The following is an 18625-nucleotide window of genomic DNA, read 5'->3' as shown; positions in this document are numbered from 1 at the left end:
GGCTGAAAGATGCTTTGTCACAAATAGAGCTGTTTTTCTTAGCTCATTAGAAGGAGATAAGTTGACCGATGATATGCAAAAACACAGCAAATACCTGTGTGTCTGTGTGTGTGTGTGTGTGTGTGTGTGTGTGTGTGTGTGTGTGTAAAGAATACTTTGGTTGTAAGAACTTGAGAAACAGATGGATAAATGGCAAGACAGTTGTTTTTAAGACAATATGTGTATGTTAATAGGGGTTTGGTTTGATTTGAGGACTAATATCGCTGGTAATCCCACATATAAACAATCAGACAAACAAACAAACAAACAAATGCAGTAAGCAGATATAAGCAACAGAAAATTAACTCTGTAAAGCCAGGAGTCGGAAAACGATTTTGAAATCAGGAATCAGGGAGGAGAAAAGAAACCTCCATGGGGTCAAAGGTCACAAGGAATACACCGATCCAAACGAAACCCAAACGGATGTGATGCTGAAAAGTTCTTTCGAAGACAGGGTTCCCCTCAGAGACAAAGCACCGCGGGGGAAGGAATCGCAGACGGGAGATAAAAGGATCAACGTTGGGGTCAGAGGTCCTATAACAACTCCTCACTTTAGCATGTAGGACTGCCGGTGTTAAACACACGTTTTACCAGCTACACCTGTCTAGTAGGGTGTGGCTAATAGCCACCACGTGCTAAATCCAATTCTTCCCAGCCCCTGTGAGGGCTTTACCTTTAAGGTGAGGTCAGAGACAAGATGGACAGACCTGGAGGAATTTGCGAGGACCTTTAAAGTGGGAGAGGAAAAAAAACCAACAAAAAAAAAACCAATGCTTCGCTGGTTCTATTCTCTTGCACACAAAGAAGAGAGAGCTTGTAAGTGTTGAATATTACCTTTTTTTTTTTTTCCTTTGCAAACATTAACCCTCAGCTCCGGGCCCGGGACCAGGGGAAGATTTACAGATTTCAACCTGCAGCAGCCCGCGTGGATTATTACACCAGATGCCTTTTCTTCCCCAGCCCATAAAAAAAATATCCTCATTCACGGGATATAATTAAACATTTACTGCCCAGTGCAGCGCTTCCCTATCGTACTTTCATAAGAGCTGCTTAATAAACGCATTTGCGGTCATTTCACCGTGGCAAAAATCATCTCCGGGGGGGGGGGGGGGGACGCGGGACGCGGCACGCGCCGCACACTCGCACCATAGTAAAGACTCCTCGTGCGTATCTGTGCGCTAGAGATAGAGCGCTATCTGTCCAGCATGTCATTTACTACCACTGCTGTAGATTTATACTCTCTCACGTGTGCCATATGAGCCTGTGCAATTACATCCAGTGTGGAGATCGTACGTACGCACGCACACACACACACACACACGCACGCACGCACGCACGCAGACGTAAAAACCATCAAGTCGGTGACTATTTGTGGGGAAAGTGTCAATTAAATGTTCTACTTCATAGGCATCGCTGATTAGCTCGTCAAGAGGGCACCGGAGGTTGGCCGTGGAGACTAAACACCGCACACGAGCCTGACGTCGTGATCGTCAAATGGAACAGCGAGGAATGTGATAGTAGCGCGAGACAAAAGTAAGAGTTCATGAGGATGCGAGCGAGGGAACAAATGTATTTCACTGCGGCGTTCTCAGGTTTCGTTCACAACATACAACAACAACAACAACAACAACAGCAGCAGCAGCAGCAGCACTGCCATCTACAGGCGGAGGAGAAACAGGACACCTCCAACTCGTGACCGGGTGGTTCCCAACATCTATTCATCAAATGAACATCAAAAGTATCTCGAACTATAAATGAGCTCAAATTTACCCCCCCCCCCCCCCCCATCTAAACCAGCTGCAGTGATAAATAGGACTTACAATAAAAAAAACAAAAACAAATCAAGTATATGTTACACTGAATGCAGGAACTTTTCTTGTGCAGGATTCTTATACAATCGGACACAGATACTTTTACTTGGGTAAAGTTTTACACCTGTCTTTATTTCAAACCGGTCCTCCCTCGTCTGCCCTGTTCCTTCATCTGCTTTAGTTTGTGTCTCGCGCAGATAACAGTAAGTTCATGTCTCCTTGTTGTAATTACATGCAAACAGAACATCATAAATAATTTATTCCAAGTTCGTCCTTGTGCATTCTTTTATAAAACCAATAAAACTTTACAATGTTGCTCTCAAACGATGAAGATAAAGAGAATTAAAAAAGAAAATGCACTGCTTTAGTCGAACGTGTCCATCAGCCACCGCGAAAGGTTTTGTGTATGAAATATGAATTTGCTCAATATTTGCAACACTTTGTTGTATTTTTGGTGCTTTATAGCATTTATACTTAAACCGGTTTAACCATCGCTCAAGTGTCGAGCAGGTACCTCACTCTTCATACTGTGTGTGAATGAACTCTCGCTGAAGTCTGAACGACATTCAAGCGTGTTGTTGGTTGAACGTGGACAGAGCGTATTTGTTACGGGGGGTGAGGGTGGGGGGGGGGGTGGGGGTGCAGCAGCGCATTAGGCGCTCTTGCAGCAGCTTCTACGCTCCTCCTGCGCTTCACCGGTCGGTCCGATGAGGCCGGACAGGGTCACGGCACTGATGGAGCCACGGGTCACTTCTCTGCTGGCCACCTTCTTATGGATCGCTGGAGAGAACGGAGGCAAAGCAGGGTTTGCAAATTGTACGTCAGTTAAAAATTAAAAAAAAAAAAAAAACACGAGTCAAACTGAGGATTTTTGTTCGGTCGCTCTCTCCGAACACTCGTACCTGTGAGAACATCATTGAAAGCAGCCTCGACGTTGGTGGAGTCCAACGCTGATGTCTCCATAAACATGAGACCTTTCTTCTCTGGATTGGTCCGGAGGGGTGGAGAGCAAGTAAAGCGAAGGTCGGTCACGATCGAGAAACACCGACGTATGCGAGGAACAAAGTACGAATTACTGAATAGTCACAAGATAAAGTAGCAGAATTTGTCATATGAAGTGGAAATATCATAAAATCGAGAAAAAAGAAAAAAAAAAACTTTCAAAACAAAGACAATACTACTAATCCACCTGCGAAGTCTCTGGCCTCCTCTGTTGGGACGGCCCTGAGGGTCTCCAGGTCTTTTTTGTTTCCCACCAGCATCACCACCATGTGAGGGTCTGCATGGTCGTACAGCTCTTTCAGCCATCGCTCTGCACTTTCGTAGGTCAGGTGCTTGCTGATGTCGTAGACCAACATTGCGCCAACTGCTCCCCTGTAATACCTGAATCCACCAGGTGAGAGAGACCGAACATCAAGCAGATCTTCTGTTCAAACTGTGAACAGTTGATCAAATATGTGCATGAAAGAGGCGTGACTGCTAGCTGCACGCACTGAAATCTGTTTTACTTCAACTGGCACGTGAGTCAACACTCATGAGATCATTCTCACCTCTTTATTGTGTGTCTAGTTGTTGACTTGGTATGTGTGTGTGTGTGTGTGTGTGTGTGTGTGTGTGTGTGTGTGCGCGCGCGCGAGTGAGCTTGTTGTTTTTGTTTTTTTTGTCAAGGCGGGGACTTCACCCTGAATGCACTCCAACTCATGTGACATCAAAAAAATGAGTTCCCCACAGGTAAAGTCTCCTTTTTCAGGATGAAGACTTGTTTTTCGGGTTAGGAATGTAATATGTGTGTACCCACGCTGAGGTGATAGCCCTGTAGCGCTCCAGCCCCGCTGTGTCCCAGATTTGAGCTTTGATGGTGAAGTTGTCCAACTGTACAGTCCGCGTGCTGAACTCGACACCGATGGTGGTGCGGCTGTCATTGCTGAATTCGTTCTTGGTGAAGCGAGACAGGAGGTTGCTCTTTCCGACACCAGACTCCCCGATCAAAACCACTGGACAGATGCAGACAAAATAATCATCAACACTCTTGATTCCCAAATTAGATTCAGATTAAATCAATTTCGGGAAACATTAAGGACAAATATATAATGAATGAGATTTCTTATTACGCCTTTTAACACGTGTAGACTTTCTGTCACCCACAGTGGACACCAGACAGATGACATCATGTAAATGTGGCAGTTCTCCCTCGTGGCTGACTTTACTTTGGAATGAATAGAATGGAAAAATCATTGGGTGTTCTTTTCAATAAGGAAAATAAGCATACGCACTGCATAGCAGTCTCTTATGGAAGCAGGAAATGTAAGATCATGTTCCTCTTAATAGGTCAAAGGTCAAATTGTTTACAGCCAAGCAGAAAGCAATCACTTCCTCCTTTCCCTGCTCCCCTCTCTTGTAGCTACAAACAGGAGCTGCACCTGACTGCTTCAGCGTCTGCAACCTCTCCGCAGAAAACACGAAAGGATTTATCTCTTTCTACACAATCACAGCTTGCGTAAACACGACTCACCTTTAAAGACAAAGTTGTACGACTCATCAGACCCCATTCTGCGTTCAGAGGCGAAGGGTTCCCGTTTCCCTCCGTTAAGTACCCTGAAGCCACTTTCAAATATTAGTTCCCGAAGTAGAGAAAATGGACAGAGAGCAAATACGGCCGGAAACCTTCTGTCTCCCTCTCCAGTGTGGACACAGAGAGAGAGAGAGTAAAAGTGAAAACGGGTGGAAAAGAGAACGGGTTGAGCTGCTTCCTTCTTTATCTGTGGACAGCCAGACGGGCAGGCAGGCAGGCTGGAGTCCTGAACGCTCATCAGCTGACACCCACAGGAGGGCAGGGGAGGGGGGCGGGGGAAGGAGGAGAGCAGGTGGAACAGGTAGAACCACTCACAGGTAATCGTCAGGGACAGACTCCACCCTCAGCTACGCCTTTTTTTTACAAAGGGATCCGGATCATTTGTATGACAATAGGCCTCACCTAACAGGTGGCTGTGTGCCAGTACACGTCGACAATTCAGCACCGGTCTGACGCTCACAGGGTTGTAGTCGAGAGTCCATTGTGACCTAATGGTCTGAAGTTCATAGGAGACTTTGTCATTTTTATCCTAAAAAAAAATGATGATCTATCAATACAGATACAATCAGCAAACTTACACGGTAAAATTAAAGGATTTTAAGGCCGTCAGATGGTTATATTGACATTCTATCCTGTAATTATTATCCTTGTTTTATGCATTTTACAGATGCATAATTACCTAAAATTTCCAGATTCATTTCCTGATTACACAGTAAATGTTGTACAGACAGGTATTGTTGTCGTGAAATTAGTCAGTCAGGAAAACCGAAGTAAATATTAATTGAAGCAAATTATCTTCACTTTTACATATATATAATTTATGTTTAAATAGTAGTTTATACTTTGTAAATCAATAGTACCAATCAAATTGTACTTAACATACGCCCAATTATGACCATAACAGAAGCAGAACATGAAACTTAATGACTTTATGTAAACTTTAAGGTCCCAAAATGTGCCATGTTGCACCCATGTAACACCATCCACATGGCTGTAATCAACCGACACAGGTGTGGACTGTTTTTGACCATGTTTTATTTATTTTTTTAGTACAGTACTGTTAAAAGTTAGTTCCAACATGTTCAATTGGGAGATGGATTTTTTTTTTTTTAAATTTTTTCAGCTGAGGTCAACAGACAAAGCAAAGCTATAGAAGCAGTTGCCAAGGTTACCACAACTACAATGCTGAGATTTTCAAAAGGAAAAAAAAAAAAAAAACATAAGACAACCTAGATTTGATTTGAGAAATGTATGGTGCCACCATACCAAAATTGTTTGTAAAGCCTTTCCATTATTTAATTTTTTTTTTTTTTTTTACTCACTTGATTTCCACATTTATTTTATGTGTGACAAATCATTATTATATCTAGGTACTAACTGCACCTCAAAAAAAAACAAAAAAAAAAAACAAAAACAAAACGGAAAAAATAAAATAAAGAATCAGATTAAAATGAAAGGAAAGCTTGTTTATCATTCATATTCATTCTAACAGCACCCTCTGCTTCAGAGCTGCTGCAATTTGATATTTGACTATTGTTTAAGTTCTGGATGACTTTGTGTGAAATTTATTGAGCAGGGTTTCTCATTAACCCAATGAGTGAGGCTATCATTTGCTGACAATGCTCTTTAAAGGGCAGTGGACAACAGCAGGCACAGCAATGGTGCCTTCAAAGGAAAAGACACTGTGCACCTGCGGGTGGGCACTTTTATCTGGAATGACAAATTACAACTTTAGGGAAGTGTGGAGGGCGTCACTTTCTTAAGCAATTGCAATAAATAGTCAAAGCTGTCGGGCAAAAACAGCTGTTTATGTAGAATCTCAAGGTCGGGTAAAGAAAAAAGGGAATGAGACTCTTGACAAGATACCTTCCTGTTCATGTTCAGGATTACTGCCTGTATACCGGAAAACCTTCATGTTTCAATGAGACTGTCCTCCGCCACAACATGACCCCACAGGTCTTTTGTCCAAGAAACTTATTACGACCCACAGATACGTTTTTAAAGTTAAGCTACCTCCAGCGGTCGTACAAATAACGACAATCTGGTGTCTCGGGGAAGTGACGCAGTTCAGGTGACGTTTATGTAATGAGACTTTTTCCTTGTTAGGAGACAGGTTGGGTGGATATTTTGATACAACAGTGGACTTGGATGCAGGAGACCGGTATTCCCGTCCCATTTCCCACCACAGGTCCTGACGGTCTTTTAAAACCATGTTGTCATGACAACGAAGGTTGCATAACTTTAAGGAAGGAGTAGCTTTAAAGCACAATAAGTGATCACCTTAGCCCAAACCAAGTGGAGTTTGTGCCTAAACCTGACCTGATTTGGGAAACACTCCTGAGGGTGGGAACAAACGACCTACACGGTCGTATGGGTTGGAGGACTTCTCGGTATTAATTTGCTTGTTAAATAAGAACAGACGGCCTCACAGTGGCTGAGTATGGAACAGAGCCAACTGTCAATCACATCACATGGGTTTAATCTATATCATGTAAATGTCTACCTGCAACACTCGACTCCAGTTTTATGTGGAAAAAAAAAAACAACAACGAATGAAGAGAATAGTTGGGAATCCCTTTTCAGGAGAGGTTTTTCGCTCCTTCTCTCTGCACCAGAACACCCTTTGAGGTGAGAGCGGTTCGGTCCGACTCTACAGCAGCACTCTGGGAGATGTGGTTGGATGATGCCGAAAAGTGAACGTTTGGGGACAAGGGAATGATCTGAGAACAGATGTAGAATGAGGGTCTTACAGATCCTGCCCAAGTTTCTTCTGTAAAGTTTGGGACAATATACTTTAATTTCTCTTGGTTCTCTGCAGATGCTGGGTGTGTTTGTGAGTTAGGTATGTGTGAATGAGCGTGTCTGTGTGTCAGTATGTACTGTATGTCTTTACGAGGGCTGTGAGCCCAGCAGTCTCTCGATAGCGGCGTTGATGTCTCCTCCAGTAGCGATGAGGGCCTGCAGGTTGGCCTCACGGTTGATGAAGCCCATGGCGTTCAGCTGGTCCAGCTGGGACTGGAACCGAACCTCTGGGGTTTGGGTCTGGAGGAAAGAATTAACGGACCTTAAAAAAAGCATCATACAAGTTTGAAAGATGTCATTTCTGTGCATACGAGTATATGTGTGTACCGTTGCACTTCCTCCTCCTCCTCCTCCTCCTCCTCCTCCTCCTCCTCCTCCGCCTCCTCCAGCAAACATCTGAAGCATCTGTTGCATCAGCTGCTGCTGGGCGGTGTTTGTTCCAGCGCTGCTTGGTGAGGAGGCCGGGTTCTCTGCGGGAATGCCCCCTCCTGTGGGTATGCCTGGAATTCCACCTGTCATCAAACTAGACGAAGAAAAAAAAAGCAAAAGAGTTGAAATAATGTCTTTCATTAAAAAAAAAACAACAATGCAATGTGTGTAATTCTGTGTAAAAATACCTGGGCATGAGGCCTGGTGCTTCTGTCTGCAGTGTCTGTAGGCCCTGTTGGATCTGCATTAGAGCTTGCATGGCCCGGGGATTGGTCATCACTGAGAGGGCATCTGGGTTCTGCATCTACAACCCAACAGAAAAGGTAACAATGACCTAACTAGTAAAACAATCAGCAGTCCATGTCATGTGCACTGATTTTTCCAAAAGTGAAATAGAAAAAGCCAACCACGGTTCAACGGAAGGCAATCGGCACCATTCTTTGTTACAGTCTGTCTTTGTGCCTTTTTAGAGAAAATATACAAATCAAGAACTAAGTTATTGGACTAAAGCTTGTGTTGTACCTGCTGCAGGAAGATGGGAAGCTGAGCTCTGAACTGATCCTGCAGCTGTGGGTTTCCAGCAAACAAGGGGTTATTCATCAAAACCTGGTAGAGAGAGAAAAAAACACAGTCAAGGTAATTTGTCAATCCACAGCAGGCTTCGCTGCTTAATCACAAGAGTGGAGATCTAAATTATATATGATTTAGCCTCTTATCAAAGATTTCAAGCAGATGTTAAATAACAGAAATAAATGATCTGAAGAATCCACGTCTTTTGTGGCACTTAGCGGTTCCTTAATGTAAACTTGATTTGGTTTGGCATTAAGTCAACCTTGTTTTTTTAAAGCAGTAAGTCAGAAACCTGTTGTTGTTTGCTCTTTCTTACAAATGCCAAGGCCTAATGACACACCGCCTTTGACAAGACATTACAAACTGAAGAGTTCAATATATTCTATCTGTGTGGCGCACAAACTGAACTACACATCCCAGGACAGGAGTTTCAATGCTTTCTCTATGATGGTGTGTATTCACGTGTAAATGTGTGTTTGCGCCTACGTCTCTCCGCTCCTTACCTGGGAGGCCAACTCTGGATTCTGAGCCAGTGACTGCATCATGCTGCGCATGTAGGGAGCCGACAGCATGTTCTGCATCAGCTGAGGGTTTTCTGAGATCTGCTGCAGTAGACTCTGCATGCCCGGGCTGTTGAACATGCCTACAACACGAAGACAAAAAGAAAATATGCGTACAAGTTAAGACTGTGACTGAACAACTTGCAAATACACAACAAATGGATGCGCAGATAGTATTAGACTATTAGGAATCAACGCCAGCTCTATCTTACCATTTCCCAGACTGCCAGGATTGATGTTCAGGGGGTTGGAGACGCTGGGGTTGGTTCCCCCAGTGGTGCTAGTATTTCCTGTGGTGCTGCCTCCACTCTCAGAGGGGTTTGTAGAGTTTGGTGGCCCCCATGGATTGGGAAGAGGCTCCCGGTTCTCTGTCCGTGATGGCTGAGCACCAGACTCAGAGCTGCCACCTAGAGCTGAGAACGGGTTGCTACCAAACTACAGGGAAAGAGTTTAGACACATTTGGAAACACAAAATCAGTCAAAATATAGTTAGCGATGCAACACTGACAAATAAAGCTTGAAAAAAGGTGACAGAGTGAGAGCAAATCCGAGCGAACATTGCAAACAAACAAAGATTTGATGAGCAAACATTCCTCGTAGATACCTGTTCCCTGGCAGCACTGAACATGGGTTCCTGGATGTCTGTGTACATCCTCCGCAAGGCATTATAACCTCCTGGGATGCTCTCCAAGTTGCTCAGAGCCCGATCCTGGTTACGCATCATTTCCTGCATCATGGCTGGGTTCCTGGCTAGCTCCATGGTCTGGGAGGTATGATAAAAAGAGGAGAGGAGTCATGTTAGTTAAGGTTTATTTTAAATGCAAGTCGTGAATAACCTGACTCTAGGAAGCTGTTGTAATCGTGCCTGTGCTAGCTAACTACGAGCCATTTAGTCCCACTCAAAATCCTTCACCTGTCTCATGAGCTCCGGGTTGTTGAGCATGTGAGAGATTTCAGGGTTGCGTTCCATCAGCTGTTGCATTTGAGGATTCGCCATGATCATCTGTCTCATCAGGTCTGGGTTGGACATCATGTTCTGCACCAGCGGGTTCTCCATAATCTGAGACAGCATCTCTGGGTTGGACATGAGCTGCCTCTGCATCTGCTGCTGCAGTTCCATGAAGTTGGCCGAGCCCATGCCCATTCCAGCCAGACCAGCCAGGTCCCCAAAGCCAGCTGAGGAGGACAGGTGGATACGTGGTGGTTGAAACACACTGTACTCCTCAACCAGTGAAAGGTGTTTGAATGTGAACAGTTAAGACACAGGTGGACTCACTCAGTATGTTAGGCGTCTGTGTGGGTGGTGGGGCAGTGCCAGTAGATCCTGCTGTGGTGGAGGGGTTGGTGCTTGGACTAGAGGTGGAGGTACTGCCTGCTTGAGTGGAGGTTGAGCTTGAGGCTGAGGTGCTACCGCCATCTCCTGCCCTACAGAGATGATTTGTGGGCATAAGGGAAACTTAGTAAAACTGTCAGTGTGAGGTTAAAACATAAACGCGGCAGTAAATGCAACTCAGTGCACTGCACACCAAGATTATACAGTAAAACTAAGTAATCCTTCTTAAAGGACTGAAAGAAAAAGTTCTTATGAACCAACATGCTTTGTATAACAGTGTAGCCTTACTTGTGGGCTGTCTTTATGACTAGATGAACTGTCAGGCCATCTTTGATGCCATGTTGGCTGAGGCTGTCGCCGTCCTTCAAGATCTTCCCTGCAAAAATCAGAACCAACTGGTCCTGTTTGGCTTTGAACCGCCTCGAGATCTCTTCTTTGAACTATAAGACAGAAAAAAATAATAATGAAAACAAGAAATGAGACCGAAAATAGGAAAAAGATAACGAATGGAGGCCCAAACTGGAAATAGAAACGATAATATTAAGAGCGAGATGGTTACATCTCAGTAGTGCTGCTCTAATCTGATTGTTTTGCTCTAACCATAAGACCCTAAAGATCCCATTTCCATGAAAGTCCCCTTACTTATCCTATTAACGATGATCCTCCAGTCTAAAACTGCCAATTTACCATTACCCTTTGACTAATTTGTGAAAAATTGTTCAAAAAGTTGTTTTTTTTCATCCTGATTACATCTTTCATTTTCACTGTAGATAAGACGTTTAACTTTTCTAAACACTGTGCTTCAAGAGACATTTTGTAGGGTTGGTATGGACACTTGGGGTCAGGACATATTATACAATTAGAATTTTTAACATGTTCATTTTCATAACAGATTACAAAAGAGACAGAGCACCAGGAATGATGCCTGTCATGCAAACTTATTTGTGTTATTGACAGATCATCTGTTGCGCCCACGACAACAAATAAGCTGCATAAGAACGGACAGTAAGGAGGTTTTTGGGCTGGAACATGCCAACACAAGGCAGATCAAAAGCAGAGTTTGAGTCAGTTGCTGTTATAAAAACTCATCTTCACATTCTTTCAATTATTATTGGATGTTAGCATTTGATTTGTTCTGCCCTAATTGTCCTAACCATATCATGTGATTTTGAATATCGTTAATATATCATATCGTGATATGAGACCAGATGTTGTCTCCAATTTTGGACATCCAAATGTCATGGTAGGTCAGACGTGGTTTTTTTTTTTTTTTTTTTACTGGTTTTAAAGGCTGCATTACAGTAAAATTTTGTAATTTTCTGAGTTTAACCAGACTGTTTTAGCTCTTCTGTTATTACCTTTTTTACCCACTTAATCAATATATCCACATTACTGATGACTATTGATCAAAAATCACACTGTGAATATTTTTGAAAGTAACAATAGGCGTCCCTACAATATTGTTGCAATATCATTATTGGCGTATTTGGTCAGATTATTAGATTTTGATCACAACCCCAAGCAGTATTTTTAATAGAAGTTTATCATTCTTGTTTTGTGTTGTGTGTACCACTTTGTAATAGCTACCTGAGGAACAAAATAAAGAATAAGAACAAAGAACTCTTGTCATTCATGTTCGTTTTAAACCTTAATCGATATGAACGCAAAACATTTCCATTATACATATCAAATTACAGCCACATGGTCCTAAAAAAAAAAGACAAAACATGCTGAAAAGTCTTGACATGTAAAAACGCCGTGTTTACACATTAAACATGCGAATACCGAGCCATGACACAACTGATCAAAAAATATCTACTGAAAAAACAGCGGTAACGCCAGCTTTTCTTTTTTCTTCCTATTTTCCACCTTATATGATTTAAATTGGGGCTATTTATGCTCAGGCCTGACACAGTCCCATTTGGGATTTTCTATGGCCCACAAGAAGATGCCCGTCCCTATACTGTGTCACTGTTTTCACATTTAACAAAAACGGATACAGACTTGTAATAATAACTTTACGTCTGCATTAGGAATTAAGTTTTTGATTGCGTTATAAACAGGTTACTACGTTCATCTTGTGTTTGGCTGTCTTGAGACTGATACCATAAAAAGGGACGTGCACGGTCAAGTTCAGTCCACATTACTATATGTAGAGATATCTGCAGCCATAAATTGATATCAGTAATCTCCCCCACCTCGGGGTTGGTAGTGGGTTTAAGTTTAAACAGGCCTGTTTTTTTTTTTTAAATCTCCCCAAGTTGTCGTGAGGGTCCACGACACGAGATAAAGACAGCTTTCTCACCATATGTTGCGATTTGTGTGAATTAACTAAGACGCGTAAAATAAGAAGCTTTAAGAAACTGCGGTTTCATGGTCCCTCTGTGTAACAGCAGCACCGGAGGATACTGTTGTATTCCCAAGAAAGCTGAATGACTCAGTGGCAGAAGGTTCGAGACTGAAAGCTAAAGCTAAAGCTTTTTTTTTTTTTTTTTTTTTTTTTTTTTTTTTTTTTACAGCTGCTGGGCTGAAATGAGGGGGGGGGAGGAAACAAACGCGATACAAGTCAAATCGGTTCAATGGCTCTTACAGCTCGTTATTTCGTGTTGCAAAAAAAAAAAAAAAAAAAAAAAGGCGCAGCGTCAGCTGACACTTGTTTGGGGCTCAAGCTCGCGAGCCGAAGAAGCTAACTGTTAACCGTTAGCCCGGCTAGCCGGTTAGCAACTTCAAACGTAAGCGCGGTCGTGTCTCTCCGCGGGACCTCGGCGACGTTCAACGCAGCCGAACAATCGTTAACCCCGAGCAGGGACGCTCCCCCCGACGCGCGGCCCTTCGTAATTTCACACACTCTCGGGAAGCCGGTGAGAGTGACGACAAATGCTAAAAGGTGGCTAACGAGTTAGCTTCCCTCGCTTGAAGTTGGTGGGCAAGGGGGGGCATGACGTTACTCCGCCGGGCTCCCCGCGCCCCGGAGCAACAAACCTGGGTGACGGAGGCATCTTCTGCGATGGCGATTTCTTCTTTGTCCTTAGGCGTTTTCACTGTGACCTTGATAATAGTTCCCTCCGAGGCTTCGGGTTTATTATTGTTGTTATTACCAGGATCTGCGGCGCCTTGGTCAGCCATCTTTACTCCGCCGATGGAACGAGCTCTGGTCTCTGGCGTTCAGCTTCCGGGTCACAGCAGGTCAAACCTCCTTTCCAGAACGAATCTCAGGAGTTCCTGTCTGGTTGCTCATGAGCGGAGCCGGCGAGATGTTTTTTCTCTTACTGCACAGTGGTGGGCGGTATTCAAGTAAAAGTACTGATACCACGCTGGGAAAATACTCCGCTGCAAGTAAAAAAAAAAAAAAAAAAAGTCCTGCGTCTAAAAGTCTTGCATTGTCAGCAAAAATGTGCTTCAAGTAGGCTGTCAAAGGTTGAAGTACAACTTTATGCGGCAAATACTCACTGTCACTTTGGTTTTTTTTGCTTTTGTATGTGATGTTTTCTGATTAACATACTGAGTATTCTTGTGCTGTAGTTGTTTAAGGTTGTGCTTTTTTATTTTTATTTTTATTTGTCCTGTTCTTGTGCCGTTAGTTTAAAAAAATATTCCATAAAATCATCATATATTTGTATTTTCTCAATCCATTGAGGAACATTTCATCCTTCAGTTTAACAGAAACATTCAAATTCAATATCACCAAATTTGGAGATATATCGTTTAAGGGGTTTTGAAAAACTGTAATCCTAAAGGTAACTAAAGCTGTCGGACAAATGTGGTGTTGTAAAATGTACAATATTTGCCTCTGAGGTTTATTGGAGTAAAAGTATAAAGTTGCATAAAATGGAAAGTAAGGAACAAATATTTTAAAATTGCACTTAAGCTCAGTACTTGAGTAACTGTACTTAGTTACATTTCTCCTCTGATGCTAAAATGTCTGCTAGATATAAGTTTGTGATTGAAGCTGCTTTTTAGATCATTTTATGACCCTTTAAACTTCTACTTTGTATTTTTTTTTTTTTTTTTCCACAAATACAACAAATTTAGACACTATGCAAGTGATTTGATCAATAAAATCATTCATTGTCTTCTGGAAAGAGAGTCATGGAAATTCTTCACCGGGGCCTGAGTGACCTTTACACCACTCGTAGTATAACAAATCAAACATTGAGTGTTCGGAGTCTGATGCAATGTGGATTTATTGAAAATCAAAGGTTTAAATAAATCGAGGGATCTAATGAGAGCATCTGAAGTAAAACTGTTGAGCTCTGCCTTATAGACTGTTTAGGTCCCACGTGGTAGGGCTTTTCCCAGGAAGGCACATGCCATCACGTTATTCAGATGTCGTATTCATTGTAATTAAAACCATCAGTCATTTGCATGACCATCAGCTGCTGCTGCCTTTATGATGACATAACGGATCTTATCAGGTAAAGAGACGCCCTGAAATGTCAATGCTCACTTCTGACTGGCACACGACTGACACTTTGTGCTGTGAATTATATTAAACCAATACTTACCGACCGAGCATTAAAATTAATAGTTGGGTATACAGATATACCCAGATATTTAAAAAAAAAAAAAAAAACTTTCACAAGAGACAATGAGAGTTAATTGGGATTTCTATCTTTATGTGGACAAATGCACATTTTCAAGCATCATTTTAAGGGACTTTCTGTGTTGTGAGGACATTATGGCTGGTTCCTACAACAACAAAGAGTTAGAGGGTTAATATTAGGTCATCATTAGGTTTAAGATAAGGATCTGGGTTAGGTATGTAGATGGTGAAGATGAGGGTAAGAGGAGTGTCTTGTATCAATGATTGTCCTCACCAAGATAGAAAGATGCCTGTCTGTGTTCTTTTTTTCTTTTTTTTTGTCCAATTGTGCCTGAAAATGCACCAGTTTCTAAATACTTATTTCCATATGGACTATAAGGTAGAGCTCATGATATAAAAACATAGATTTAAGACAGTCCTATCGCAGACATAAATATATGCTGCCTGTACAGAGGGCTACCTCTATATGTGTCCCTCCATGCCATTACAGTGGGACATCGCTGAAAGAAAATGTAGAGTTCAGCATGTTGCATTGACACAGACAGTCCTGCATACCTATGCATATCCCCAGTTCCAGAGCACACCATTTACAAACAAACAAAAAAGAAACATGGACCTCCACCCCTTCTCTAAGGCCTCACAAACCCCACACAGACACACACACACACACACACACACACACACACACACACACACTCAAATGTACAGGGTCACATGCACTGCTGCCCCTGTGTTGTGACATTCAAGTGCATCCCCACACAAGGAGACTGATGGCTGCAAAGGATTTTGCTTTCATCAGCCAAAAAAGTGAGGGGATAACTTTTTGGTTGTAGCATCGTCCGTGACTCTCTCTCTCTCTCTCTTTCCCCTCCACAGGTGAGCAACAGCCCTCTCTCTCTTTCCCCCTCCACCCGTTTCGATCTTTACCTCTGGAAGGTGGGCAGTAGAGAGGGTGCATTTCCAGAAACAAGGTAAGGGACCAAATTTCATTGGCGTTTTTGAGTGTATAGCCTGCAGCGATACATTTACACTCATGATGCCTGTGATTGGATCGGGGCTGGCAGAATAAGATTATTGCTGAACGAGCACCGATGTGACAGGAGGATTTAGAAGAGGAACTACAACAAACTCCATCACCATAAAAAAAAATAGCTTTTGCTCAGGTTTTGATTTACATTTGTTTAACTACAGTGATGTTTCCACAAAAGAAGAGGTAAATATGTTTTATGAAAAATGTGTGGAAATCCATCATTCTTCTTTCCTAAATTTTTGATTATGTAAAAGACTAATAAAATGTGCATTTTACATACTGAAGCAGCTATAAATGTGCATCTCACAGGTTCATGTATGGACTAATAGCTTCAGTTTAGATGTTTGCTTCATATTTCTCCAGTTTCCTTGCTGTGGATTGGCTCTGTGATTGGTCGGCATCATATGTGGTTTTCAAACAGGGCTACGATTAACTTGCTGTCGCATGTAAACCTCAACCTCAACCCAGCTCCTTCATGTTGTGCCCGTAGAATTTGTATGAACATATTGAGTACAAATATATTTTTAAAGCTGCTCTTGTTCTGCTATTGTACACATCAAAAGGAAGAATTAAATAGAATGTGTTTGATAAAGCTGTTAAATATTTAACCTCCTCACTGCAATTCATGAAACAAAATGTAGTATCAAATGTGTTAAATTTGACCTGATGCATTGGGACTGAGTGAAAATAGCCAAAGAAACTATCACCATTGTTTTACAATATTTGTAGCATGTCTATCTTCCACTGTTTTTACAGTCGCTCTGCAGCTGCCCCATTATCTCAGCTCAAGATGTACAGCTTCATGGGAGGGGGTCTGTTCTGTGCTATCGTGGGTAACATCCTGTTAGTGGTCTCCACTGCAACCGACTACTGGATGCAGTATCGCCTCTCTGGAAACTATGCCCACCAGGGCCTCTGGAGGTACTGCATGTCCAACAAGTGCTACATGCAGACTGACAGCATAGGTAAGACATCCAGGGTGCTCTGTGGGACAGCCAAGGTGGTTGTAGCAGATCATAGAAGCATGCACACTTGTGTCTCTGTCTCAGTTTTATGATATTTGTGCTGTTGTGTGAGTGCAGAGGCTCAGGACTGTCAAGGATGTTGTTGGGAGCAAAACCTGAAAAATTGTGCTTATGATTTCCCTTAGTGTACTCACTTAGTTACAGTATATTTAAAGGGATAAGCAGTTTATTTGCTTGTGCAGTGAAACACATACGATACAATAAACACATAAATACGATTAAATCCGCTAATACAAGTAGAAAATGGATAAATAAATGGACACCTTGGCAAGTGAAAATCCCTCAATTAATTTGAGTGCTTTTGGTAAACAATGAAAACCATCCTGTCAAATTGTATGTTTGTAACAATATTTGTAATGATGCCATATTTGTTGATATCTACCTGTTTTCTTGCAGCTTACTGGAACGCCACCAGGGCCTTCATGATCCTGTCAGGGATGTCGTGCTTTGCAGGCATCGTAGCTGGCATCATGTCTTTTGCGCACTTCTCTTCCTTTGAAAGGTTCAACCGTTCCTTTGCTGCGGGAATCATGTTTTTTGTCTCCAGTGAGTTGTCTTTCGCCTGACTTGACAAACACTCAAACAGACACACGTTCATGATTATTACTGACACATACTGTACCTCCCCATCTCCGTCTCAGCTTTCTTTGTTCTGCTGGGTATGGCCATCTACACTGGAGTGACGGTCAACTTCCTGGGAAGGCGCTACGGTGACTGGCGATTCTCCTGGTCCTACATACTGGGCTGGGTGGCCATGCTCATGACCTTCTTTGCAGGTAAGAAAGGACAAAGGTCAGAGGGGAGGACATCTTCTTGCAGATGTGATCTGTGCAAACATTGCAGAGGATGCAGAATAGGTAGTAACTGTTCCCAAAAAATATTTGAGACAATATTTGCAATATATTTTGAGCTCTCTTCATACCATATAATTAACATGAAATACATTTGTGTTCACGCTGAAAAACTAAACTAAACTTTCATATTAAGAATCACATTGCCAAATTAAATAGTTTTCATAGCGAGATTGTTCGACTATTCCGTGTATTTTTCTTAATATAACCAAACCTGTGTCTGTCTGTTGCAGGTATTTTCTACATATGTGCCTACAGAATGTGTGACTGCAGGAGAGGACCAGGCCCACGCTAGATGGAGACAGACAGCTTGTTTCATAATAACAAAAAAAGAGGACAGTGCCCCTTTAAATAAAGTCGAGCAGAATGGATCAAGGCAGCCTTGACTGATCTATTAAAGAGATGAGGTCTGATGCCGATACTGAAGGTCTTTGGTCTGCTTAACATTTGTTTTTAAAGTCACTGGAATATGGATTTTTTTTTTTTTTTTTTGTAGGAAGAGTTGCGATAATAACAGAGGAATAATAAAAGGAATCATGTGTCTAATAATGGCAAGGCAATGCTGGTATCATTTCAATTTCTTTATCAGACTATTTACATTTTTTTCAAATTTGAAATATTTAGTGAAGTTGGTCCTCAGTGTGAGTGGATTGTTTGTGCACCAGAAGATGGCAGCACTAAAACATCTTTACAATAGTACTAAAGTAGAGCTCTTTAGAAGATTTAAGTGGACATTGCCATACACATCGAATCAGGGATCGAATACCTAATAAGGTTCGAGGTTGTTTGTCATTTATCTACAACTATAATCCTTTATATCCTCTTTATACTGGAGCAGATCCAGCATCAGAGACAAATGAAACCATATTTCAGGAAATACTTTACAGATGCAGACAAATTATATTGCAGTGTGGCGTGTAATATGGAAACATTAGTCTACAAAGCACAGAACGATACATCAAAGCTATACAGTATGTTCGTCTCAGGATTTTCCCTGAAGCTATATGATTTTGCTCTGCTTCAGTATTTCTGATTAGGATCTCCTAAAACTATTCATAAA

The 18625-nt window shown here is 42.1% G+C and overlaps 3 protein-coding genes across 3 annotated transcripts; 1 reads left to right on the top strand and 2 right to left on the bottom strand.

The window, feature by feature from the left end:
- Positions 1 to 2121: 2121 nt before the first annotated feature.
- On the bottom strand, positions 2122 to 4662 carry LOC138214350 (ras-related protein Rab-25-like). Its single transcript, XM_069175908.1, has 5 exons — positions 4363 to 4662; positions 3649 to 3844; positions 3040 to 3233; positions 2753 to 2833; positions 2122 to 2630 (listed from the first exon to the last, which is right to left on the bottom strand). The coding sequence occupies exons 1-5, from the start codon at positions 4658 to 4660 to the stop codon at positions 2503 to 2505; spliced, it is 897 nt and encodes a 298-aa protein (XP_069032009.1). The 5' UTR covers positions 4661 to 4662; the 3' UTR covers positions 2122 to 2502.
- A 778-nt stretch (positions 4663 to 5440) lies between these two features.
- ubqln4 (ubiquilin 4) lies at positions 5441 to 13289 on the bottom strand. The gene is made up of 11 exons (XM_069175907.1): positions 13099 to 13289; positions 10405 to 10556; positions 10060 to 10208; positions 9697 to 9959; positions 9388 to 9546; positions 8996 to 9218; positions 8727 to 8866; positions 8176 to 8259; positions 7842 to 7957; positions 7552 to 7747; positions 5441 to 7464 (listed from the first exon to the last, which is right to left on the bottom strand). Exons 1-11 carry the CDS (start codon positions 13240 to 13242, stop codon positions 7312 to 7314), a joined length of 1779 nt encoding a protein of 592 aa, XP_069032008.1. The 5' UTR covers positions 13243 to 13289; the 3' UTR covers positions 5441 to 7311.
- Positions 13290 to 15586: 2297 nt separating this feature from the next.
- LOC138214709 (lens fiber membrane intrinsic protein-like) lies at positions 15587 to 17860 on the top strand. The gene is made up of 5 exons (XM_069176484.1): positions 15587 to 15630; positions 16446 to 16654; positions 17111 to 17260; positions 17356 to 17490; positions 17799 to 17860. Exons 2-5 carry the CDS (start codon positions 16480 to 16482, stop codon positions 17858 to 17860), a joined length of 522 nt encoding a protein of 173 aa, XP_069032585.1. The 5' UTR covers positions 15587 to 15630; positions 16446 to 16479.
- The last annotated feature ends 765 nt before the right edge of the window (positions 17861 to 18625 follow it).

This window comes from Embiotoca jacksoni, unplaced genomic scaffold (genome assembly GCF_022577435.1).
Source record: "Embiotoca jacksoni isolate LCO1_2020_lvr unplaced genomic scaffold, fEmbJac1.0.p SCAF_7, whole genome shotgun sequence".
In the NCBI taxonomy this organism is placed as follows: Eukaryota; Metazoa; Chordata; class Actinopteri; family Embiotocidae; genus Embiotoca; species Embiotoca jacksoni.
Note: the sequence above shows the minus strand (reverse complement) of the source record. Positions and strands in the feature narration are given on the sequence as shown.